General features: G+C 41.5%; 1 protein-coding gene and 1 long non-coding RNA gene across 9 annotated transcripts in view; one reads left to right on the forward strand and one right to left on the reverse strand.

Annotated features, from left to right (window-relative positions):
• Positions 1 to 5,537, forward strand: part of LOC105202776 (regulator of G-protein signaling 17) — a 52,582-nt gene extending 47,045 nt beyond the window's left edge. For all 7 annotated transcript variants that reach the window (XM_026135797.2, XM_039447157.1, XM_026135798.2 and 4 more), the window contains one exon: positions 891 to 5,537. In XM_026135797.2, the coding sequence (XP_025991582.1) occupies positions 891 to 1,133 (243 nt within the window). In that variant the 3' untranslated portion in view covers positions 1,134 to 5,537. The remainder of the gene's footprint in view (positions 1 to 890) is intronic.
• Positions 5,538 to 6,219: 682 nt separating this feature from the next.
• The window catches only part of LOC120357272, a 181,962-nt gene continuing 160,684 nt past the window's right edge, over positions 6,220 to 27,497 (reverse strand). For both annotated transcript variants that reach the window (XR_005574426.1, XR_005574425.1), the window contains one exon: positions 6,220 to 27,161. This is a non-coding gene — a long non-coding RNA (uncharacterized LOC120357272). The remainder of the gene's footprint in view (positions 27,162 to 27,497) is intronic.

Raw genomic sequence — 27,497 nt, forward strand, 5'->3', positions numbered from 1 at the left:
AGTACGAGTATTTCGTTTGAGAAAAGCTGCGAATGCGCGTGACTGATTTCTTCCATATTAACCGACTGACCTAATGACCCAGTGACCCCTTTAACAACTTATTCAGCCAAACGAGGCGAATGCACGAACCTTCTTTTGCCATTCGAACATTACGGCAAATTATACACTGCATGTCCGTGCATTATTGCAGTCACATAGATAATTTCACGAGATAACGTAAAAAAAAAAGGTCGTACTGGAGGTACCTCGTACACACATTATGGTCTATAATTCTCGGCAAGTTTTTTCATCATTGTTTACAACTTTGAATATATCGGTGCTTCGTCACTTTTGCGATAAAAAACTTATTGCAAAATTGGTCTAAAGGTTTACATATTAATGGTCTATTTTATCTACCATTGTGACCTTGTAAACTACTATATTCATATAATAGTTAATTAAAAAGATAAACTTTTGCAATTTCATAAATTTTATATATTATATTACAAATGAGTAAGTAGGGAGAGAGAAAGAAAGAGAGAGAGAGAGATCATTGAATTATATAATATATGATAAACTATTGTAGAATTAGATTTCATTATTTTATAGAAAAGAAAAATGTGAATTGCATGCAAACAGTTATAAAATAGGTTGCAGTTTATTCTTTACACATATGTATATGTGTATGTGTGTATACCTATATATACATATATAAAAGGATGGGGTTCGTCCTTCGATAACCTAATGAAGAATTTGCAGTCAGCGGCGCTCCCATCAAGTTATCAAAGGACGAGCCCCACGTTCAGATCACCTGCAACTGCAGCGCTCCAGACTGTCAAATCCGTCGAAATATGTAATTAACAATACGTTATAAGCTTTCAATTAATTCGTTTCATCATTTGTGTTTACAGGTGAGTCTGGACTCACGAGTGCGAGAGATCGTAAATCATAACATGGTGGAGCCTACGCCACACACCTTCGACGAGGCGCAGCTACAAATTTACACCCTCATGCATCGGGACTCGTATCCACGTTTTGTCAACAGCGAGATTTATCGGAGGGTGGCCAGAATGAATAGCAGCTGTCCGCCCAGTCCGAGTACCGGCCAACAAGAGCTCAGTGGGAAAACGAAAAGCAAGCGAGGAGCGACGTAATCGTAATCGTGATAGGTTTTAGAGATTTTGATCCGCGCTCCCGACGTCTTTGGAGGTCTTGGTCTGCGCTCCAGAGACGTCGGGAGCGCGAACCAAGACCTCTAAAATCAATAATCTTCATCAAAGTCACGATCAGCCGAACCGTTCGGTAAGAATTCGCAACACATCCTCTGCGTCAAGGCGAGGAATCGCCCGAACGGACATGGCTAACGAAGCCAATCCCTCGCAGGAGAGAATCCTTCCATCCCCACGGGTGAACGACGAGCTTTCTGATCACGTTAGATTGCTTGCACGGAAGCCGGGAGCTTGTTCAGTGATTCGCTCTTCCACGCGAAGGCGCAACGGGGCCATGTAATCGCGCTCGCCATTGCACGCGAGCCGTTACGACACCGATGATGATAATGATAATGATGATGATGATGATGGACTGAACGTACGACGAGATCGCGATCGCGGTCGGTCGCGTAGATCACAAATCGCGGCGTTCCACTTTCAGGAGTTTGGTGCAGAGCGTATGCACGCGGGACGGTGGATCGTAGCCGGAGAAAGAAAGATCACGCGATCGCACGGGGATGGCGGACACCAACGCGAACACCATCGATCCTCCCGTGTCCATCGATCGTCGAGCCTCGCGATCTACCCTCGTTATAGTTTTAAACTTGAAAGCTTGAATAGGAGGTCGATTCGGACTTGCGAGCTTTCCCTTTCTCTTTCGCTCTTCTCGGCTTAAAAGCGAATTCGATCTGAATCACATACCTTAAGTCTTTCATGAGCCGTTACAAATACTGGAGGTATCCTCCTCTTAGCAAGTATCGAAGAAAAATTGGAAGAATATTTATGCTGGATTTTTTTTTTTTTTTAATTAAATTTGTGCGCGTAAAAGTGAATGATATGTTTCTAACTCAATTTGCCAGAGGCCAAGCAGACTGAAAGAGGGTTGACTATCTGATTTAAGTCTTAATACGTTCAACAAAACGAGATGCTCACAATGTAATACATAACTATAATTATCTGACGCGTTTTTGATGTTGAAGTGATGTTGATAATTGCCACATATTTTTAGTATGTATCACATGTATTCGACCGAAATTCCGCGAACGCACTTTTTCCGCGGAAGGACAAGCTCTGCAAGTTCGCGAATTGAGCTTCCGCGGAATAATGGATATTTATCCCCTTCTCAGGATCTGCAATTGATCCCGAACGCATTTTATCGCGATTGTGTCTCCTGTGATCTTAAGATTAACGCGCGTAGCAAGAACTCGTCGAGAATGTCGCGTGTCTTCGTGAAGATAGGTTTAATCTGCTCAAGATCGAACTCACCGTTCGCTCTCTTTCTCTCCCTTCCTTTCTCTCTTTTCCTCTCTTCTTCTTTCTCTTTCTTTTTCTCTATTTCTCTCTATGTCTCTCTCGTTTCCGCGACATTTACCTTTCATGGATGGGGGAGAATCGAGTCAACATCGTCACAGAGCCCGCTATAACTTCAGGGTAACGTATCGTAATGCATTTTTTATCGCGCGCACTTTTCTATAATCACCAGTAGTCCGCGAGTTTTTCTCCTCGGGAAGGACAAAGTCGCGAAATCGTACTTATCTAAAAAAATAAAAAATAAAATAAAAAAGAACGTAGAAAGAGAAAGGGAGAGAAAAAGGAAGTCTTTTTGTTTAGAATTATTAAGGCTACTTTGATTTGTTCGATTCTCACCACTTTTACCGGGTTACCGATGGACCGAGGGATCTTCGCCACTTCTGGTGCGTCATCCCCATGGCGGATATTGAGCTACTGCCAGCGAGAACACACCAAAGATCGAACGTGCGTTGAAGCTAATTTGACGATCACCAAAGAGAAGAATGACACTCAATCGACACGAATCACATGCACACGCACGCACAATTACACAAATACGCGCATGTATACGTGTACAGAGACACCTGAGACACATATGTATACACACCAACATACACACACACTTATCCACGCTGACGTAAAGCGCGTACGCTCGTGTAGAATCTAGTCATCGTCACGCGGAAACGCGCGATCGTGGAAGAAAATGGCCTAAACACGAGGAAAAAAAAATACCAAGTGTCCCTCGAACTCGCGCGATAAATCGAGACTGTCGCATCGAAATTGAACTGTCATCGTTGATGCGTTGATGAAGGCAATGAAACAGGAGGAGGAACGCGGGGAGAGAGAAAAAGAGAGAGAAGAGAGAGAGAGAGAGAAAGAGAGAAATTTCACGGAAGCGACGCTCGACGAAAAGCGGCGAGGCGTCGCAGTGCGGACGCATCTTTTAACACTAATTCATATAATTATAAGTATGAAATAGGATTTAAAATAAAATTAAAATAAAAGAGGGAGGTATGACGAGACACTCGAGCGTCATCGACGTTTGCAAGCAAAGTACAAATAGGAAATCGGCGGCAAACCGCTTAAATGACGCTGGCTTTCTACTCGTGCATTGCTTGTGAATCTCCGATCGAAAAGCGGCGCCCGCTTGCCATCAGGATTTCTTTTCAGCCGCGATGCGCTTCGACTCGAACACAATTCACTTCGCCTTCGGATTTATCTTCCAGAAGTGTCGCCCGAATATTCCCCGTAGTATGTTTTACATCTGAGACCCATTGCAGTATGCGTATATGTGCATAGCACTGTGTTTGACAATGGTAAGTAACGGTAAGCGCCAGAGAGTGTCGTCTCGAAGTGCTACAATGAAGAAATATGGAGAAGTGTCAGAAACACGCGACAACTAATGTTAAACGCGAAGATTAATAGCCAGCTTAATATGAAGTAATGTCCCGAAGAAACTCCTCCGGCGTTTATACTTATCAAGTTTGCATCTGACATTTATTTCGCGTGATTTGTCAGACACAAATCACGCGAAACAAATGACCGCCAACTATTAGCATCTCGTCTCGCGTTGTGGGACCGATCGCCGCGTCACGATCGGGGAAGAGAACCGAGAGACTGCGACTGCGTATCGCAAGCTCAAGAAACTCATTACTTACTCTCTGAATTCTTTGGAGTGGAGTCCCACTCTAAAGAGTGAAAATCCTGCCAGTCTTGATAAAGAGTGGCTGGATTTTCACCCTTTTAGAGTGGGATTCCACTCTTTTAGATGAAATTCCACTCCAAAGAATTTAGAGAGTACGTACTTATTCTTTCGTTTTTTTTCCCCTCCCTCACGAAACAATATACTCTCAGGAATTCGCTAAAACGCATCGGTGGACGACGTACGTAATATTTTCGAATTCGCCGCTCAATGAAACGACCAAGAAGAGAGCGATAAAATTTCGAGCGCATCGCGGCGCACCTGCGCGCGATCTCCACTTGCGACATAGATCGGTATTACACGTCGCGGCAGGTAGACATGTCAACCATTATACATAACACGTAACAAAGAAAAAGGACGCGCGTGCTCTCCCGTGGATCATCGTGATCGGGAGGCTCGAGACGATATATGAGCGTGCGTCTCTCTAGTCAAATCGAAGTCGTCGGTATCGTCGCGAGCGGATAACACAAGCGACAACACTCAGTCAGTCAGCGTTTGGCTACTGCCCTGTAGATAATATATAGATAGGCATAATGAACGAAAAGAAGATTAATAATTATAAATATAAATATATATATATATAAATATAAAAAGAGAAAAAATATATATATAAATATACAGAAAAATATGTGCTATGTTCCACATAGGTGCCGAATGCGAGCGTGCGAGAATAACCGTGAGAGAGAATGCGAGAGAGTGACGCGTGTGTCTTTTTAATCTTCGATTCTTTGTTCGACGCGAGGACAGCCCCGTCCGCCGCGACCGAAAGCGAAAGACGACGGTACCTAGTGGAAATCTCAAGTCGATCTTAATTCTAGCATCGATGCCGTGTTCGCGTGACACCGATGCGGAAGACGAACGTGATACAGTGAAGATCGTAAGCAGTGAGAATTGCGTAATTAGATCAAGAAAGAAGGGGATAGAGCGACAACGATATAAATAGACGAGATAAATGTCCCTTTAGGACTTGTAAATGCAATATTATCTTATTATTCTTGCCATCGTTATTATATCGTTATAAAGTAATTATTATTAATGCTATTATGCGACTATCGTTATTATTATATTTATTATTATAAATCCTTGTTCATTGATTTCTGTTTGCTGCAATACTTTTGCAAGTCGCAAGAAGTATGTGATATAGAAATTTTGTGATATAGAAGTTATATATATATAAATGTCTTCGTCAAAGACACTCGGATTCTTTTCGCTCTCTCTTCTTCTATCTTTAGGGCTGTTCATTTAGGACCTCAACGCGACTTCCGGAGGCCTCGCGTCGGCATCGTCGATGAAATTAAGCGGTGAGATTGCTCGAACGTCGTCTTCACTAATAAACGCACAATTTTCTCAACCTTCGATCCCCTGCTTCTTTTTTCACGAGGAAATCTCCCTTAAAATCTATGTAGGGCGGAGAGGTAAGGGCATGCCAGATCCATCATCAGCACAGCTGCGATCGTGCATGAATCTCTCCCAACTTTTGCATATGTTGACTTTCCAACTTTTATTTTCAAGACAATCAATGAACTCGTTCGACGTGATGTATACAGGTAAGTGTCTTGTAATTTTGTAACTTCTTCAACCTAGATTTTTCTCTTATTTAAAATGTAGACAACAGGAATTTATTCGTTAGATTGAGTTATGTTGAATCATTTGGAAGGTTACTCAGAATAAGCATGGAAAACGAAATTTTAATTTAACATCCTGATTCAATATGTAATTGATTTAGTAATAATCATATTAATATACATATATTAAAAAAAATGTCTTAAAACAAAAAAATTATTAACTTGATGGAGCCTAATAGTTTATTTACTTGTTGTCAAGTTAAAAATTTATTAATTGAAATATTTATGTAAATAAAATAAAATAATTTTTAATCAAGTACTTTTTCTTGTACACAGTTCTAGAAAATATTAACTGTTAAAAAAAATATTTTTCTATTATAGATAATCGGATTATTATTCAAGATAATCAAATTTTTTAATCTAAGAAAATAATTTAATTAAGTTTAATAATATTATTAGCTTATTTATAAAATTATTATTAAAATGTAACAAATATAAAAAAACAAAATCATATAATTTAGATAATATGTTTAGTTACTTAAAAGGAAATATTTTCATTTAAATAAAGCAAAAATGCATTAAATTATATGATTTTAAGAAAATGTATTGATTTTATTTAAAAAATTTTTTAGTGTATCCGATAATATACATTGGATATATATAACATATCTAAGAAAAAGCTTCTGACGTTTTTACAGTATAAGATACATTTAAATAAGCTTTTTACAATTTGCTAAAGTTTTTAAGGAATAATGGATACTTATCTTTTTACATATAAAAAAAATATTTTCAAAAAATTATTTTTCTCACAATTAAGTCTAATATTATACTGTATATGTATAATGCATATCATAATTGTATTTTGTAATTTTAAAATTATCATAACATATAAAAATTTCGTACTTTTTACATAAAAAAAAATCAATTATATACAATATGATTAATAATTAAAATATAATATTATTTTATCAATTATTTTACTCATACACGAAACGACTCAATTCTCTACAGATGGTTATGATGGAAGCTTATTTATATGACATTGGCAACATAGAAATTATATATCTATAGAATTTAGTTCAGATTTGCAATGTATTATTATAAAATAATATGAAATTACTAAAAATTGTAAAAGAACATAATTTACAAACCAAGCAACTTAAAAAAATTTAATTATTAAGCTAGAATGCTAAAAGTAAGGCAGAACTTGTTTGATGTCGGTAAGGAGAATAGTGCTAAGATCAAGTGAGTAGGCTAGCGCTCCCAGACAATACAAAGTCTAAAATCGGGTCATAAAACATCTAAAAGATGTCTTTAATATACATTTTCAAAAGTAGTCTTAAAAACATCTTATAGGCTTAAAGGCGTCTTATGATTTAATTTTAGACTTTGTGCTGTCTTTGTTCAGCGCACTTGTAGGTTCATTAATCAATTCATAATTGATTTTTATATCAAGACTATCTTAAGTAATGTCTTCAGTTATTAATACGGCTCTGTGATTGGTTAATGCTGTCTCAAAATGGTACTTAAGACGGTCTTAAATATAATTAAGAGCCGACTATGAATATCCGCTATATAATGGTTTATCTTCGCTAACAAGCTAAATGAATACGTGTAAAGCTAAATCAATGAAAATCTTTTTCGTTGGACGTTTAGTTGTAATTTCATATAGTCAACATTGTTAGATATTTCTAAACAGTGTAAAAGAGTTTGCTACCCAACTTCTACATTAAGATAAAATTAACCTGAAGTGACAACTATGTATAAGTAAATTTTCAATTTTTTCTTCAATTTTCTTATTTAGTGTAATGCATCATTACATTCTTCCTTTTTTCAACTTTGTAAAAAGATTTTTGTGATTCAAAAATGAAATTCATATTCCCGAGTTTGAATTATTTTCTTTATGTTCTTTGTACTTCATATGTATATAATGACGTATAAGCTATTTGTGCGGTTAAATATTTCTATAATACAAATTTCCTACTTATATATTTTTTTTATATACATACAGGGTGGTTATTAATGAATGCCCCCACTTTTTACCATAGGAGCACGCATTTGTAATTTCTAATATGTTAGAAATACGTATCCATCGGTAAATCATGCTCCTATGGTAAAAAGTAGGGACATTCATTAATAATCACCCTGTATATATTTTAGAGAGATATTTACAGTAATTAAATATGCTCTTTATGATCTTCATTCAAAAATTCGCTCAGCATTTTTCAGCTGATGTTCATATACGACTCATCTTACTCTCATTTATAATTATGAGTCGTTATACTTTTCATATTTAGTATCACAATCTTTAGCTATTTATTTTTCGTAACAATCTTCCCAGATTTCGTTTCACTAAGGCTTTGTAAGGGTCAATCGCTGAATCGAAAGGCTTCACGTGCATTATGTACTTGTCTTATGTATATCCCCTCAGTCGTGGCTGCAAACTGCCGCGATCGTAATCCATAACCGCGCAAGTATCCATTCCCAAGGAACCACAGGCCCAACGTGAAATCCGATGCGATACGTGCAACACTCCTGGACAAAGTATACCTTCGCGCTCCCTCGCTTCGAGGAAAGAGAAGTCTGTCTTTGCACCGCGCACACGCTTTCTTCACCTTACATGCGCGCAATCCGGTACATGTCGATCATTAAAAAGTTTTCAACTGATATCAAGCATGCACATCTATCTGTGGCAAACAAGAAAATTCCAACTTTCTTCATTTCCGTATTAATTTACAAATTAAGCGAGCATCAAGAACATTATCGTTTCATATAATCTAAACTTTATGTAATTGAGTAGCAATAGAAATATTTTACTTTAATTAGAATCTCTACATCTATTTGTCACATCAGTAAAGATTATCTCTTCAATGCCTTCTAGAAACCAAGAAAAGCTGCGTTTCTAAAAATACTTCTCAAAAATAATTGTGGCGGCATACGAAAACAAAAATTATACTAAATTAAGCGGAATTATTAAGCAAGCTTATCTTATAAATTTTTATTTTTCAAGCTGAATATTTTACTTTTGTGAGTTGTAATATATTAATCTTAAACTGTTATTTAATTTTTATTATTATATATATTTATTGTATCATGCAGCTTTCGCCAAGAAGCGGTTAATTTTTATTATATTAAACTTAGCATTATTCGATCCAATTTAAAAAAAGAGAAGAAACGTATAAAGTCTCTTTTATTCAGAATATTTTAATTTCGATAGCTCGATAATTTCTCCCAAGTGATCTTGATATAAAAAATGTCGCATCAAAGGCTAGAGATACTTGTGCGTATTGATCTGTACAAGGCTAAATACATACAGTCTTTTTCGTGTGCAGTAGCATCGCGCGAGTCATCGTACGCACACACGCACATGCATTATCGTACGCATGTCGGCTCTGTATGTGCTCGATATAAAAATCCGTTCGCCGGCATGAGTGGCGTCGGCTTTGAATTTTTTTGCTTCTGCCCCCTGGCTACCGGCGCGGCTGCTCTCCCGGGCGCGCTCCGATGGAAACGATCGCGATCCAGAGGCCAAGGAGAAAACCGAACCAGCTTAAACTCTTTCTCGGTCCCCGCCCGCCCCCGTTTGTCTGCGCTACGTTTCGTCGTGCTGACATCGTTTTCGCGGCCTTCCATACCCGGTTCCTCTCCGCCTTCCTTCTCGCTTTAATCCTTCCCAGATTGTGGCCGCTCCTTAGTGAAACCGCGTATCTGGAATTTCTAGCGGCGATCCGTACGCAATTTTACGACGAATCGCCGTAGAAGTATGTCTCCGAGTTCGATAACAATATTGACAATGATACTTTATGGTCTTCGACTCATCTATTGACTATTAAAATTACAAATTATTTAAAATTGGTCGAGCTTCGCATTTTGCTAAGTACGTATTTCGCTCCCCTTTGTATTTACTGTAAGAATTTCGTATCGTCCGTAACGTTGAAACGACCATTATTCTTCTTATATTGGCTCAGAGAAAGTGCGCGACTTCTGAGACAGGCTATCTATATAAACCTGGCCAATATTATAAAACTCATAAAATGATTCACGGCGAGCGCTCGTTCATCACGTCGTACATCGTCGAGTTACATTGCCTCGGGATGTTACTTTCCGCCTCAGTGTCACGTTGGATTACATCTTCCGTACGTCCGCATCGGGCATGTTTCCTCTCTTTCTCTCTCCTCCTCTCCTCCGGCTACATAGACGTCCACCTCGGCGGAAAGAATTTTATACGCGAGACGCGTTCGATGATATTAATTATCTCCTCGTTCTCAACGCGCATTACTGAAATTTGTTATCGTTGCCGGTAATCAAATACTCTGCACGGAATCTGTAATGAGAGGCCTCTGGCTTGTCTGTACACGAAGAGAGAGAATTTAACACTGGCAGCCTCGTTTTTTCTTCTTCTTTTTCCTTTTACACCGCCGTCTGTGACATTCGCAAAATAAGGCATTTCCAGTAATTCGCGGTTACAATATTGGGACTGGATCGGCGCCGCAGGATTCTTCCTCCGGGCGAATTATACGCGGTTATAAAGAGCTTTCGTTATGGCCATTATTATTAGCTCGACCATTTGCGTAGTAACCATTATTTCCATGTTTGTAAATTCTAACAAACTGTATCAAAGCTCGCAGCGATATAAAAAAATAAAAAAAATAAAAATGCTTGAGGGAAAGGATCATAAATCTAACGTGTAACAATAACAGATAAATTTCCTGTTAAATTAAATTAATTCAGCTGAAATTTTTTTTAAGATTTGGTTTGAATCGAAATTGGAACCACATGGACCGTTTTAAATAACGGAATCTGTTTATAAATGGTCGTCATTAATGAAGAAAGTGAAAACACCTCGAAATTCGAAGACCGTACAAATATTCTATAAAGTTTGATGACAGATGTAGCGAGAAGTAGCGAAAGAGAAGGCGAAATCTCACGTACGATCAAGAACCTCATTTGAGGTGTACGGTGTTCGATTCCGGGTCTCATTTGGTAGAACGGCCTTGAAGAGCTCCGATATGCGATATGCTACTTGGAATCGAGGTCACTTGTGGAATTGTCGTGTAAATCGTTCAATATGCAATGTTCTGATAATTCGTTCGATATAATGAGAATGAATGTGCGCTTTCTGTGCGTACGAGAACAATTATCACATGTTTACTGGCAATTTTCTTTTTTGAATACATAATCGTGTACTATATAAATAAGTTATAGAAAACTGGCAAGGCACAAGCTACAAATATGATGTAATGTGATGAAATATTTTCTCAGCCTTTACCTCAAGCAGAAAAAATTTTATACGACTATGGAACTTGTACGTAAACTTTATTGTCTGATTATTTATCAATTTTTTTATATTATTTAACTTAAAATGAAATAAAATTATTTATGTACTATTACTAATTGACCTGATATTTGAATCTTATTAATTGCCTACAAAGCTAGAAAAGAAAACAAAATAATAAGCAGTATCAATTTAATGTTCTTTTTTAAAAGTGGAGCAAATTTTGATATGACGAAATCAAAATAATAAACCGATTTATCTAGTAAAAACGGAAAAAGGAGAAAGAAAATGTTGTATTAAAATCAACATGCTTCTATAAATTAGTTCTAAGTATTTTCCAAGTAACAACGTAATATTTCTGTCACAGGATGAAGAGCGTTCACGACTATAGGAACTAAAATAAACCGACTAAATATTCCGTTCGTAATTAAATCCATCCGCTAGCGGAGCTATCTACCCGGACGGATGCCTATCGATCCACGAATCGATCGAGCGATAATCATCCAGGCGTAAATTTCCTGAACCTCGTCCTCACTCCATCTCGTCTCTTCTTTTTCGACACAAAGTCCGAGGACGTGACTCTGCCAAGAAGGAAAGGAGGGATCGATGGGAAAAAGAGAGCAAGATAAGGGGCAGAAGAGGGCTGTTTTTACTCCTCGCGCTGGTATTCTGTTCTCCTCCTTGCTCCCATTTCTCTCTATCCCTCTTCGCTATTTTCGTTCCTTCGTAGCGAGCCATACTCATTGCGCTGTCCACGTTCCCCGTTTCTCTTCCATACTACGAAGAACGATGTTAGATGGACGACTCGAAACGCGTGACGCGCCTTTCGATGCGACCCGACACACGTGCGTACACGTGTGCACGTACATGCTCTAGCCGCGCCGATTGGAAAGTGTGGAAAGAGAACGAGGAAAGGGCGTATGCGCGAAGGTCCATCGGAAGCTGGGCATAAGTTAGGGAGGGGCAGTGGAAGATAGGATAAAGATACAGGAGTATGAAGTACGCGCCTCAGGTCTCAAGAGATTAAAAACATAAAACTCAGTTTTCAATTCAATAAATTTCGTTTAATTCGTTCAATTAAATTCACACACAGATGTTCAAGTTATCAATATTTATTAATATATCTTGGAAACATCGCTTTGATTGCAAATGTGTATCATAAGATTTTAAGGAGCAAAGAGGAAACAGTTTAGTTGCTGCTTTTTTTAAATATTTTAATCCGCTGAGAGAGAGAGAGAGAGAGAGAGAGAGAGAGAGGGGAAGAGAGAGCATCTCTTTAGATACGATGTCAGTGCCGACGGAGGGAACGTAGGAGATATTTCTCGACCAAATAAACGCGCTTCGCAGTGCGGGAGATCGCGACCACGCCCTGTCTTCTTCTCTTGCCGCTGTTGGCCTTCCTTCGACTCTTCGGGACCGAATGTACGAACGAACGGACGAACGAACGAGAGACGCGGCGAAAGGAAGTGGAGAGCGCGTGTGTCGGCTCGCATATATGCGCCCGCAATACACATGTATATACAAATACATATATGTAAGGGCCGGAGAGGTACCGGCCGAGGTCCGGAGAGGGCCAAGGGCGCCTCTCGAAGAAACTGACGAGTCCTCCGACGATGAGAAAATCCTCCACCCAGGAGAAGGAGACGGTTTAGCGCAAAAGAACCATCCCGAAGTTGCGTATGTATTATATGTGCGTGTGTGAGTGTGTGTGTGTGTGTGTGTGAGAGAAAGAGAGAGAGAGAGGGGAGAGACGTTGGGTAGAGAATCGAGCGGGAGAGAAAGGACGAGGGTGCATCGTCGACTCTGGACAACGACCGACTCCTCGCTCTATCCCACTTCGTTTTCCTTCTCTTCGGCCACTCTGGCCCTTTCTTTCCTCGCCGACCTCGCTACGCTCTTGCGTCTTCGCGCGCATCATTTATTAGAATGAAAACGTCATTACCAATCCGGCCGTAACTAATGCACCGGTCGCGCAGCCACTTAGGGATGGTCATACGGACCAGGGTAACCCCAACGCGGGTTCGGTGACGAAAAGAAAATCGTCAGAATCATCGTTACGAGACGTCACGAAGCGATAGAGAAAGGTAGATTGTGGCCCACGCCAATGCGGCGCCTCTTCATCTTACCAGGCCGTATTGTCTGATGGATGTGATTTTAGGCTTAGGATGAGTACTGGATGATGGGATCTAGGAATTGGACCCTGAAGGAGAACAAAACTAAAGGATCACATTTAGTATCTTGATACATAAAATACACATGTGTCGAATATATGGCAATATCTTATCTCTTCTTTCTCGTTTTTTCTCTTTCTTTTTTTTATATTGTATATAAAAAACTGTTTAATTATATTTAAGCTGAAAGGTATTCGCCATCACCGTTAACGTACGGTGCGTGTGATGTAACGGCCAACTTTTTTAAGGAGAATAACAAGTTCCGGCTCGTTAGAGTCTGTTATGTCATGCTCGTTCTCTGACAGCTGCTTCTTAGTAAATCATTATGTCACCTAATTCCTCGTCACTCAGGGCAATCGAACTTCTTATTATTCCCATCGCGCGCTACTGTTCTGTTTGTCGCTAGAGCGGATTATTGCAGCGACTAAGCAATCATCATTTTGCACTAATCTCTTTACCATTCAAGGCGTGAAAAATCAACGATTCCTCTCTCTCGATGGACTTCGAGTGCGACATTTCGATATTCGATGATGGTATGTCAGATTATTTATAATCTTTCCGCGACGCTGCCTCTTCGGTGTTTGTGATTTAATCGCTTGCAGCGAATTTGCATTTAATCGGCATATTAACTTCCATAAGCTATAAAGTATTAGAAGCTGGCGGGATAGGCCAGGTAAATATCTCTCTGCAACGTATGATCGCTCGGATAGCGATTCTTGTTGCTCCGCAATGACCTTCACGCCGCGCAATAGTCATTTTTCACGTAATTGTTGTTTCTGCGGTGAACCGTGACACGTAGTTAACTGCATCTAGATACCGTGCGTATTACGACGCGTTTCATTCTGATATACATTTTACGGTACATACCACTTTCCTTGCGAGAGGTAAATCAAGGTTCGAGGTCGTACGTTTGCGCGGGCATATTATTTTTGCCATGCGTAACTAGTCGATATCCTGTTGATATATCAAAATTCTTTTCGTGCTACGCTCTGAAAACCGCTTCACATTTTACGCGTCAGATAAATATATACTTTTGCAAAAAAAAAGATAAAATAAAAGATACCAAGTGTGTGTGTGCACTTTTAATTATTTTTCTGTAAAACTCAATTGATAGTATTTTTAACTTGTCTTTCAAATTAATTAAATTCCTGTAAAGCAATGAATACTATTAATGGCAAGTTCAATTTTAATTTAGGAAATATTTAAATTAATGTATCTATCGTGGATTTTCTAAGTGTATTTTATTTGATAAAAAAGTTAGAGATGTAGTAAAATCTAAAAAAGATTATTCATTACACATACACGTTATGAAGTAATAATTTTTTTTTTTTAGGTGGAAATCGTTATTGAAATAAAATAAAATTTGATTTTCCGTAGCGATAGAATTTAACGTATTGCAGTCAAACGTTTTCTCATGCTCTCCTTTCTTCGATATTATTCGAAGGTGATATTAGCGATTTCCGAGCCGCAATGGCGACTGAATCGAATTCCGCGGTCTATTTCCCGGAACGGGCGAGATGCACACAAGTCCACGAGAGTCGAGTTTTCGCAGCAAAGAATTTCATTGAACAGTTCTTTGCCCTAGGCCGTGATCCGTCGCGGCCGTAATAGGCAGGGAAATGCCTGCAGGATGTGACGGGATATGGCAAGTGGAGCTGCTCAATTCGCTGAACTGGTCCGGCGTGTGCTACCGCGGAATCGGTCGCAGCTGGCATGTTGAATGCCTAAGTCGGCGTTTTTCCAGGCGCGAGACTGCGCCGAGTGCCGCGTCGTGTCAACAACCCCTTGGCGTGTCCCTGATGTCCTAAGCCCGGTGACAACGCGTGCATCAGTAATACCCGCGTATCCGTCTATATATAACCGGACTTAAGATTGTAAATAGCGATGTGGATCGCGATTATCATTAATGATCAATATGCACGTGAAGATTCTATTAATTAACGAAAGTTCTCCAAAGAGTTGGATAGTGTCGATATTATTTAAAATCAGATACGACTCATATATATAGTATTTTGCAGGGACTAAAAACTCTTATCTGATAAACATCCCGCTACCAAGTACTTACAGAAGACCTTCATGGCGATCTTGATTTCAATTCTGGCACGGCAAATTGTCGAGGCTCGCGCTAACGTATGTATACATCGCGATGCACACGAGACTTCGTGACCACAAATATTATCTTGACTGTTGGAATGGCGGTTGAGGAAGTAAACAAGCTGCGTATGTATTCAAATGTTATCTACAAGCTGCTCCTTCTTTAATCCTTATCTTTTTCAAGTTTTTCGATCGTTTTACCAACTCTTACATATATCTAATTTTTTTTTATAATAAACATAAGAAAGAAACGCTAAGTTTGTAATAATGTTACGAGCTTTGAAAAATTTATTAAAATAAGGTCATGACGTGAGACGGTATGGACATATTATTTCCTGTATTTAGTGGACAATTTTGCATCTGATATTTATTGGATGACTGGTACATATATCACCTCGTGCCGGCACGTTACTTCCTTCGTGCGCATAAATCAAGCGGCTGAAAAGTGCATGGCTTAAATTATTTCCAATAAGTCAGTCATTTCGAAATTTACCGGTTTGGAGATCAGCAGACGATTCCTAACCGATAGCAGTCAATGAAATTCCGCAATCGAAACCGAAGAATCGCAAATTGGCAAAGAGATTAGCCCCACCACATTCCTGCACTCGTGTGCAGGGTATTGGCGAAAGGTGCTCTCGTTTGGCTCACGAAATGGAAAGGGGCACACCCATAGCACAACGCATCGTGTAACGAGAAATCTGTTTGCGCGGAGAATCCCATTCATTGAATGAATAGCAAGTTTACGATTATAGATGCAACATGTATATAGACGTTGCCTGAATAAACTGTGAATATTATCTATGAAATTAATAATTCAAGAATCGTAACTTAACTCTCCGCTCTCCGCGGATTAGCTTGGATATATTGATCCAGACAATTTTTTCCATTTTACCGATTCTATCTCTTTGAATAAAAAAAGTATCCATAAAAAAAAAGTAAAGATGTTTCAAGTCATATAATTGAACAGTCATATTTCTAAATATTAAAAATATGCATCAAATTTTTTTTTTTAAAGTTTAAAAACTTTTTGAAAAGCACAACTTTTCATTAGTGATGGAACTCTCCGAGCAGAGTTAATTAATAAATTAATAAAAAAATGAGCCTTATTCGACTCATAGCTGAATATTAGTGCTGATATTTCTTGTGTGCTTTGTACGCATTTTCAAATCCATTAAACTGCCTGCCAAATAAATTTTCGATCTTGAAACAATTCTAAGTTGAACAAAAGCAGTAAATAATTACAATATTAAATTGATAATCAAATTAATTTAATTAATTAATAAAATACGCTACATTATGTATAACTATATTTATTTTTATTTTGGAATTTTGTCGTACATGTGTGCATCTCAATGTCAATAAACGCTGATTGCGATGCAGCGCTTTGGAGATATCAACGCCGGAGACATCAATACACTCTTCGTGCGCGTAAGTTAGGATTAATCTAACTTTGTACTTGAGTAATTAATTTAATAGTTGGCAAGCAAGCATCCAAACACATACCACTCGTCAAGAAGCATCGCGCTACCGATGTACGTACGTTTCTTTTTTCTTTTCTTTCTTTTTTAGACAGACGTCGCGTGTATCCACGTTGCAAATCAGTTCCATAAATAGCATCGCTCCGCGCGATGTTAAAATCAAGCGGGTACATCGACGTACACGGGACGTAAGCGCTATATATCAGACGCAACTTGAAATTCGAAGTGACTCCGATTTTTCCTAATAAACCTGTACTCGGCCGGCTACCGATGCACGCTAAGCACGACGCTGCATGTGTTCCGCGCCGCTTGCAGCCGGGTGTCAGACGGCGCTCTCGATCGCCTGCGATCCTCGGTAGTAGTGGTGACCGCAGCGGTGGTAGTGGTAACGGGCGCGTTCGATGTATATCGACCGCGACATCACGTGCGTGTACAAGCGCGTACGTGTGCGTGCGCGCGTACGTGCAAGCGGCTCCGCGTTGCCCAGCACGGCGGTTTGGCGCACACACGCACGAAGCAAGGTGAAAGAATGTCAAATGATGATTGGTCATTGCGGTGGCCAATGGGTCCCCGACTTCTCGTCCGGTAGGTAGGCTCTCGCCGTTGCACGTAGCGGCGCCGCCTCCTGGTGCAGCTAGCTATCAAGGCGCATAAAGCCGCGTCGCGTTGCGATTCAAGCCCGCCGCCCGTAATCGGCACCCGCATTGCCACGAGGGAACCGACGCGCCGGCCGAGGCTATCTTCCTTCTCTTCTCTTCTCATCCTTTTCATCATCGTCTTCTTTTTCTCCTCCTCCTCCTCCTCCTCCTTGTCCTCTTCTGCGGCTGCCGCTTCCTCCCTTCATGCTTCTTCGTGACTCCGTGATGCGCACTCCGTGCCGCCGCGCGCCGGTTCGGCGATGAGCCGATGGCCCTTTTTTGTCGCGCTGTGCTCGGGATTAAATGCACTTAGTGTTCTCGGCCTCTCGATATTCGACGGGGACGCCGCTATGATTTTTGTCATTCCTTCGCCTGCTTACATTTATTTTGGTAGATGTAAACATTGTGTTAGTCGTTGTCTGATAATTTTCTTCAAAATTGTAAATTTCGAAAATTACTTGAAAAGCAAACTTACAATCTAAAAAAATTCTGCGCGTAAATTTTTCGAATTTTTCAAGAAATATTATATTTGCCAATGTGAATGTCCAAGGAATTATCAAAGATGAGAAAAATGCATGTTTTTTTTTTTTTTTTTTTTATTAAAATTCCTCGCATGCGTGCACGCGTGAAAGTTAAAACGTGTACATGAATGCTGATTAGATTAGAAAATAATTACGTTATCAAACCTACTTCGAGTAGGCAGGAAATTTTTTCTATGTTATCTTACTTAGTAACCAAGATGTTTATAACAAACTTTCCCGAATTTATATCCAACGATAGTAGAAAAATGGCATTAATGATATCAAGATGCAAAACGCATTATCACTCGGTATAAACCTGTCATCATAATCGTTAACGTTGCATCACTAAAAAACCCGCGGACATGCTTTATTACTTTATATAGCACATAAATGTAGATTTTTCAGGTTTGGCATTACTTTTTCATTTTGCGCATGCAATTCTAAATATTTTTTCTTTAATATAATATTTATTTTATGTTTTATTATTAAATTACATTTTTTGGCGACAAATTTATTCGCAACAAATATATTCAGTTTTATATTTAGTGTGGTATTGCACTTTTACCTTATTAATAACGGTGAATGTATTTATTTACTGAAAACATATCTTTCTCTCTAAAAGCATCTTTCCGCAGAAGAATGAAATATTGCTACAAAAACTTAATCTCTATCAAATTTTATCTTTCAGATGCTCATCACTCATCATGACCAGTCGAACTGTCGGTTGCTTCCTGTTGCGACACGGCTCGTCCTTGTCATGAGTATCGCTACATGAGTATTTACTCAGTCCCGACTCTCCTTAGTACCGTTAATGCGATATCAACCTACCTACTGTACCAATTGATAGCCGACAATACACAGTTTCAAAGTTCCCGTTCATCGGCACAATTTTAAGCGAAATTGTACTGTACAAAATACCGTAGTATAATCGTGCATAAATAACAAAAAAAAAACGCATTTTGTTAAAATATAAATATTCAAGAGCTGTTTTTAGCAAAGTTATCGGAATTTCACAACTCTGGAAGCATTGAGAAAAGATATAAATAAAATTAAATTCATTAACTTTAATATATACGTTTGCAAGTCCGAGGTATCAGAAAAAACTTCTTGCGATTGCTGATTTCAGTCTCTCAGTAATAGCAGCGTCTCAGTCGGCGTGATGAACTCGAGATTCCTTCGACAGGCGAACGCGTTTCAAATAGTAGACTTCTTTGTAGGCCGCGAGCATACGCAGGATCAAGGACGCCGAATCCCGAAGTATCAATAGCATGTATCGGGGATCCCGCCAGCCCGCGCTGCGTCACTCTAATATCGATACATCATCGTGGATTCCCTGTCTGTTTTTCGGTCGCACTTACGTGACTCGCATTCTGTATAATCCGTGTAAGCAAGTTGCCGAAGTGCGATCGAGATCAGTTAGATTTAATATGATCGGCGATATACATGAAAAAACGCATTATACAAATAACACGCTATTGGCATAGGAATCGAAATTTTTATTTATCATTACAGAAATGGCGATATTATTAAAAGATTTCGGATTAAAAGATTTATCTTGCCAGAACCGGACATGTCCACCTGTTTCTGCATTAATTATAATTATTTATCGTTCTAATCAATGATGCATGAACCTGTCACATTCGCGTGAAAAAGACGAATTTGTTCTGATTCTAAATTCTCCATAACCGTCGGGAAATCAAGCAGCTATTTTTACAAAATGAGTAAAGGAAATGCATTTCTTCGCGTTCGTGTCGATTTAACGGCTCGCCGAACGTGGAAGCTCGAGAGACGCGTAATTTGCATTATGCGTGGCCACTTTATCGGTTTCCACGACGTATTTCCATCGGTTGACCGTATAAATTTCGCGATAGAATCTCGACAAATGAAATTAGAGGGCGGACCCCCGTTAGGTCACGCAACAGTGTAGCAACAGTATCGCCGAGCGTCATCGCGTTTAATTCGCGCCGACGAAAGTGCGAACGCGTGACGGAGAGGAAAGTACGCGATAAAATGTCAACGATAAAAATGAACGGAGGTCGCGAAGGCAGCGAAGGGACGATCGGCGACAAGATTGATCTTACGACGACGATAGATTGTATCGTGCATATGAGATCTATTTACGGTTAATTTACGCGCCACGCCACGTGGTCTTCTTTCACCGATGCGACGTCGCAACGGCGATTTTAACCACCGGCGCGCTGCATGCGGACATGCGTGCATATTTATTTACGCAGTGTTCTTTGCGGCATTTGCGATCGTCGTAAAATCCTCTGATTGCGCGACGTATAAAGCTGCAGCGCGATTAAGGGGGCGCGCAGAAATAAGAGACTGGGAAGGGAAGACTGAGATATCTCGAGCGTCTCGTTGGCGTCTCGAGAAACAATGATTTAGAATCGACCGATAACTGACTAATTGCTTATAATCTTGTCCGCTGCACGCAATCGCGGCCGTGGTGTTATCGGGACGAGTTGCAGCGTCGGCCGTCGCGCTATCGCTCGTAATTACCCGTAAAAATTGCGTAACGCATCTTTTACGCGGCGAGACAAGGTATATCTCTAGCATCTTTAGGACGCAATTAATTTAAAATATTGTACGAGATATCTGCTTGGCAAAAAATTAAGTGGCTCCGACGCTTGCGTGGTATGCTACCCTCTTAATACGCATCATAAAGTCCTATTTAGATAGCGCATTTATAAAGATGTATTTGAAGTAATTATTATTGCATACACCATCAATTATCATCATAGTGTGACGGAATATTTGATAACTGACTAAACTCACATTTTGTATTAAGGATTAGGGACTGAAAAGTTTGGACGTGCATCTTTGTGCGCAAAGCGCGTTATTAACATTGCGCAAATCTAATCCACACGCGTCATCCGTGCATTATGATTGTATATGACATCGTAAAATGTCGCGCAATAGACAACGCCATAGAAGACTTTCTCGTCAACGGCGCCAGGACGGATTAAGGGGACAAACATGAGACTATGGGAAAGAGGAAAAGGGAGATCGCGCGCGCGCGTGCGCGCGCGTGCGGGATGTACACTGTCGATATAGGGCATCGACCAGCGCACGTTCCTACGTTGCTACGGTCATTCGGGGATCGGCTAGATAAATAATTACCGATAGCACGCGCCGCGCGCCGTCGTATACGCCATCATTCCGGGACGGCGCGGCGAGCCATTACGCCGTCGGCCGCGCGATAGCAACATTATACGAGGCCGTATACATCAGCATTCAGCCGACGCCTAAACGCATAAATTCCATCGCGGCGCGACGATCCGCCCGTGAGCGGACGAGCGAAATCGCGGCGGATCGTAACCGATCTTCACAGTATCTTCTACCGTCCTGCTCCAACTTTGCGGTTTCCTCTTCTCCCCATCCGCGCCACCACGTCCTCGTCCACCACGTGAACGTCGGTCCGCGGGTCAAGAGGGAATCCTTATACACGGGGCCGGTATACATGCCATTATTCTCCCTCCTTGGCTGAGCTAATTTATGAATGGATTATGAATGGACGCGTCGCTCTAATAGCCCCTTCTTACGGTGCGCGCCGCGCGAAACGCGGCCGCAATAGAAAATCGGCTTACAGCCTACGGCTAAGAGAGGTAAGGTAAGCGCGCGTGACGCGACTGAAATTGGGCTCTCGATCGGCACACGGAGCGTCGTTGCCTCCGCTTGGATTTACTGACGTTTTCTTGCGGCATCCAGGCCTGGATGCCGCGCCGGTCCGGCATTACCTGTAATCTCGGTTGCTTCGGGTGTTGTAGAAGAAAATGATTGAAGAGTCTTCGATTAGTATTACACTACTACTACTACTACTACTACTACTACTACTACTACTGCTATCGAATTACAAATAGATTGATGCAATGAAGCCCTAAGTCTCCAATCTGATATAATATCTCGTCGCCGATGCAAAAGAAACCTCGACTACAATTTGAAAGAATTATGTATGCCTATTACACGTGCCAGACCTATAAAGCTGAAGATTTATATAATTTCAAAGCGAGTTCCGCGAGTATTCCTAGTGCACGTACCTGTGAAGTACACGTCAAATTATTGGAAATTTGAATTATCATGGATTATAGAGATCGATGGAAAATATAGATAAGTGGCAAATAAGGTAAAATTCAGCTGCCCCGACGTGCTCGGAATAACCGTAAGGAGATGTTATCGATTAAATTATCACACAATAAGTCCGCAGCCAGTACAGCCATCGGACTACACAGTCTTCTTTCTCGCGGAGTCTATAAGGTTGCTCCGATCGCCGGTATTGGGCGTGGTCCATTAGATTTCGCAAATAGACCGAGATTGCGGTAATGAACATTATCTGTAACGCTCACGTGGATTTTCGATAACTTCCACGATACGCTAATTAGCGCGACGCCGGGCACGAGGAAGAGAACGCTTTACCGTGGCTGCCAGCAGGCACGAAACTGGAACGCCACGTGTTGCCTATTATTAATCGACCGTTAAGGGAAACGGTTGGGAGACGGCGGGAAACCAATGATACACATAGCGACGGCGATAAACGCCTGCATGAGCAGTTAGGGGCAGAAAATCGGCGGTAAATTGAGGTATTAAGGGGAACGATTACTTATTGGCGACGCGAACAAAGCGGCGCAAACCGGATTCGGCATTCGGTAAAAACCACCGTCCGCGTGTCGATTAATGCTCGAGGACGATTGAGCGCAACGGCGGAGACGCGGAGAAAGGATTACGAATGCATAAATGACCGGTAATCGGTTGTTACGGTATATCGGAGCTGCTTGTAGTTCGGACAATTCCATGGAATTCATAATTGCCCGTTGACGCTCGAAAAATTTCTTGCGCGGCGCTCGATGACGCGCGTAATAGCGCGCAACTCTAGCCGCTATCTCGCGATAGAATAATGCTTCTAAGCGTCCGCGCACGGACGCTGGACACGCGGTCGTTAATACCTCGCCTGACGGTCAATGGTCAATGGTCTCGTTGGTCGGCGACCCCGTGCATCGCGATGAAAAACAGTGATTTATCATCATTGCTGCGCAGCGTATCAAACCTGCTTACAACTAGCTGCTAATTAATAATCCAATTGCGTGCGACACGCGTTGAGCGACACGGTAAGTATCGTTAAATGTCCGCCGCTATATAGAACCGCGTCTTTTTACTCTTGCGCCGAAAACCAAGCTCGTATATATGTAGTTGCATGAAAAGACTGGACACTCCGAGAGATAAAGATTATTTTTATTCCATGCTTATCTAATGCTCTTCATTAAAGTATTTCTGTTTAGCTTCTTCCTGTTTTCCGAGCGCACCTGCCACTACTTTGCGTCGATCGTACAGGCATTTAATTTAATCGCAAAAGGCGCAAAACGCGCAAACGGAAGGGCGAGGCCGTGCGCCGGGGGATGAGGAATGATAAATGTCGATCGTTTGATCGAATAAGTCAAACGCGCATCGAACGACAGCCGACTATCTTCGGATTGGCTGCGCGGAGCAGCTTCCTCCGGCGGATCTTGCAACTCGCTCTGAAAAAAATCACGAAACCCTCTCGCGCGACGTGCGTGCATCGGCATGCATCGCGGTCGTTTCAGGAAAAACGAAACTCTTTTTTTGTTCGGCCTGTTGTCTGACAATAATCGCCCGGCGATTTGCGCTCTCGCGTGCGCCAATGAAGGCGAAGGAATTATCCTCTCTCGTAGGAAATCTAGCGCAACGCGAGTGAGCGTTTTACCTACCGCCGCGCGACGAGTTTATTGCGGTTTATCCGCGAGGGTAGTCGGAGCGAAGTGTAATTTTCTACGATGACGTTCTCTTAACGTTCGTCAATGGCACGAACGGTCCCCGACTGCAAGGCAGCTTTCAATACCGCGCGAGTTAATTAGCACGTTAAGTCGGCATCGATTGCATTACGATAGCTCTACCGGGAAACACTTGGCTTTTGTGTCAATATCTCGACGAAACGCGCGTCCCCCGCGCGTAGGCCACGAGTTATTTCGTCGAGACGTATATGATTTCATTCCGTTGGAGTATCACAGCCGGGTATCGGCTACCGCCGCTGACGCCCGCTTCGGGAAAGGGGGACGTTACGATTATTAATGATTAATAATGTAGACGTCAGGCGGCCTGCGTATTATCTCGCGCGTTAACGTTCATTATTGCGCGATAGATCTGGCGGGTGAGTTGTGAGTCTTTTTGCAAAACGGCAGACGGCAATATCGCTCTTATGCAATACGTTAGATTCCATTTGGCTACCGCCGCGCTGCGCCGTTTATTGCGGTTACCTATCGGAGCGTAAGAAAAAGAAGTCAATTTCCTCGATCGATTTCTTTGCCGTGCCTGGCAGCCGTTCAAGGATCAATCTCCCGAACAATTCCCGAAGCATTTTGCACTTACATGCTTCGTCCATTAATTCATTTCATATTGTACAGCTCTATGTCGGCGCGAGGGCAAAAAAAGAATGGTAGTTTGACATATTTCAGCAAATCGATAACACGCGAATGCCTTTTCACATTAGACTTGCGTAACAGCGTGTTGCAATAATTCCGCAACAGATATATTTGAACAGATTTCAATTTCCTCAATTATTTCCTGAGTCATTGCGCGCACGGCGCAGCGCTGTAAAGAAGCGAAATCTAATGGTGTAATAAGCATATCCGGTAAAGCGCTCGTGGACGAAGAGGGCTAGAAAATTCGTTAAGCTCAACGTTCCAACCGTCCCGCGCATTCGTTGGATGCCTTAGCCGTTAATACGATGTCAAAAGTTAGGCCAACAAATGTCGGTCGCGAGACGTTAGAGAGCGACGACGGGCGGCGGTTAGAACTCAAGGCGGTAACCGTCGTCGTCGTCGGACAGACGGCTCGAACAAAATCTCGGATGTAACTGCCGCGCAATTTTTCTTTTCCATCCCTTTCTCTCGAGGCGGACGTTAACTCGCTGAAATCGGCTCGGGGAGAGACGAGTATCCTCCCCGCGCCACGAGGCGCGTCGTGACGCTCTCCACGCGCCGCGACTTATCAAAGGAAGTTCCAGTTCCGTTCGTGACCAATGTCCGGTTAGCCTGGTTTTCCCATGACCCTGCGAACAACATAACGATCTTACTGGCCACCAAGTCTCATTGCGCGCATATGTCTATACGGGGTTGGTAAGTTCAAACGGTTCACGACTGTCCTCTCCGTCCATCCCTCCGCGTCACGCTCTCTCCCTCTCTGTCTCTCTCGCGCGCTTGCGACGTCAAGGTGGTTGCAGGACGATCAGAGTGGACGAAGACTCCCCCGATCAGGTTTTCGTTCCCACCGGACCGGTGACGAGAACGGAGGAAATAAAGAATTGAAAAAAAAAGAAACGAGAAAGAAGTCGCTCGCGCAACCCCCCGGTCATCGATGGTCATCCCCAAAGGAAATCTGCGCACCGTCGTCGCCATCACGGCCGGACAGAGACCATAGTTACTGTCCCTCAACTTATTCCACCACGTGTGTATCCCTCGCCGCGGTCTCACGAGTTTCGTCGCAGGTTGCGCGCGGCTCTTCTCTTTCGGGAGGGTGACCGAAGCCCTGGTTCGTATCACCGGGTATTGTCGAAAACCGGATTTCGATGGACGGGCGATAATGTATGCGAATGGTCATTGCGCATCGCGCGGCTCAGGAAAGAGGGAGATTGCTGCTACGATGGGTAGGGCGCATCGTCCATGAGAGAAAACATTAGACTTTATTTATGTAAGATGATTATTTCAGAATCTTTAGTCTCTCTCTCTCTCTCTCTCCCTCTCGTTTTAAACTCTTAAAATATTTAAAGAAAATTGTGATTAAAATAAGGAATCAATCATTTTTGTCGTATCAACGATTTATTTGTTTTTTTTTCTGATAAAAATTATTGTCTAAACAAATAATAAGTCCATTTTTCTCTCTTTATTCCGCATGTCAACAAAAAAATTCATTACGATTAAGATTAAAAATAAATAAAATACGTTAGACTACGTTCGCCAGAAAAAAAAACCCAGGGAGAATAGATCTCGCGAACTCTTTCGCTTCCACTCCGTTCCGCGATCTCACACTGCCCACGGCAGGTTGCATGCTCCTCTCCATCCAGTCATTCGGGACCCAGGCGTGACCCCTTGATCGGGGCCATCGCGAGAGGTGCGCGAGGGCAGCGCATCAGGTATTGTCGAAAACCGGATTTCGCGGTAATGTATGCGGATGGACAGTGCGCGCACTACAGGACGAACAGTGGCAAGGGGTTGCAGGTCCTGTGACCGAACCTTCCGTACTCTCTCTCCCTCTCCCTCCCTCTCCCTCCCTCTCTCTTTCTCTCTCGCTGACGGTCCGTGAACGGAGAGCTGAAAGAGGGGCGATGACGGGGATACCGCTCCTTGCGCAAACCAAGGGGCCCACCCGATGACCCCGTGGAATCCGGAAACTCGCTAAACCGGATCTATTGGTCAGTTTCACGTGTCTTACGAGGGCCCCGGTTACTCCCGTTCCCTTTTCGCGCTCCTCATCCTTCATTCTCCTCCGGGTCGGCATTGAGCGCCGGTGCATAGCCCGAAGGGCTACGAGCACGGGTTCGCGGCTCACCTGTATACACACCTACCTGCGTACACGTACGTACACGTGCTTTTCGTTTGGCCCGTGTTCTCTTGACCGCCGTACTCATTCGTGTATACATGAGTGTATGCATGTGCGCGAAAGACAAACCACTATCGACTCGGTGAAAACTGAACACTGCTGCTACACTCGATGCTTATGAGAATACCAGCACACGAGGAGAAAATATATTAACCTTGATCGTAAAATAAATTTAAAAAAGATCTATTAGAATTTTTCAAATAGGACTAAGTAAGAGGTGACGCAAAAATCAAATCGCATCTTCATAGTTCCTTCGCAAGTTCCAATTTTATTTTCTTCCTCTCAACTACACATTAAAAAGATAACTATAATATGAAAGGTGAAGGAATAAGTTAACAGTCGTCACTATTCAACCTGAATCTTTGCAGATAATTGCTAGCCAATTGCTTACAATTATAAACACATTAATTATATTTTCACAAAAGAAAAAGCATGAGAATTAAACGATCATTAGCTTCTTTCTGTGTTTTCGGAAGGTATAAGCGTACCTTTGCTTCCAAATGTTTCTCGCAAACCAACAAAAAATATTTACCTTTCTGCCTCTTGCATCGAAAGTTGTTGCTCCAGTCGGAGAAGAAAGACTGACTGCAATTATGAAGATCGTTTTTCAGGCACACAGAGATGCATCTGGAAAATAATTAAAGGATGATCACATTAAAATCACATTAAAAGTTCAATTTTTAAAGAGTTTACATGTTATATATAATTATCGATCGTACATTATATACATATTGTCATTATCTTATGCAGTTTCCCTAAGATCTGAAGCTTTAATAAAATCAGATACTAATTAAACATTTAAATAATAAATACAATAAACTGAGAAATAATAACGGATCTAAATAAATATAAATTATAGTAAACCCAAAGTGTCATGCAATGATGCAATGCAGTTGATAATTGTAATGAAACTGTATAATTCTTACGCAAGTTGTGTAATGCATAGACATAAATTAAATTTAA

This window comes from Solenopsis invicta, chromosome 3 (assembly GCF_016802725.1).
Source record: "Solenopsis invicta isolate M01_SB chromosome 3, UNIL_Sinv_3.0, whole genome shotgun sequence".
Lineage (NCBI taxonomy): Eukaryota > Metazoa > Arthropoda > Insecta > Hymenoptera > Formicidae > Solenopsis > Solenopsis invicta.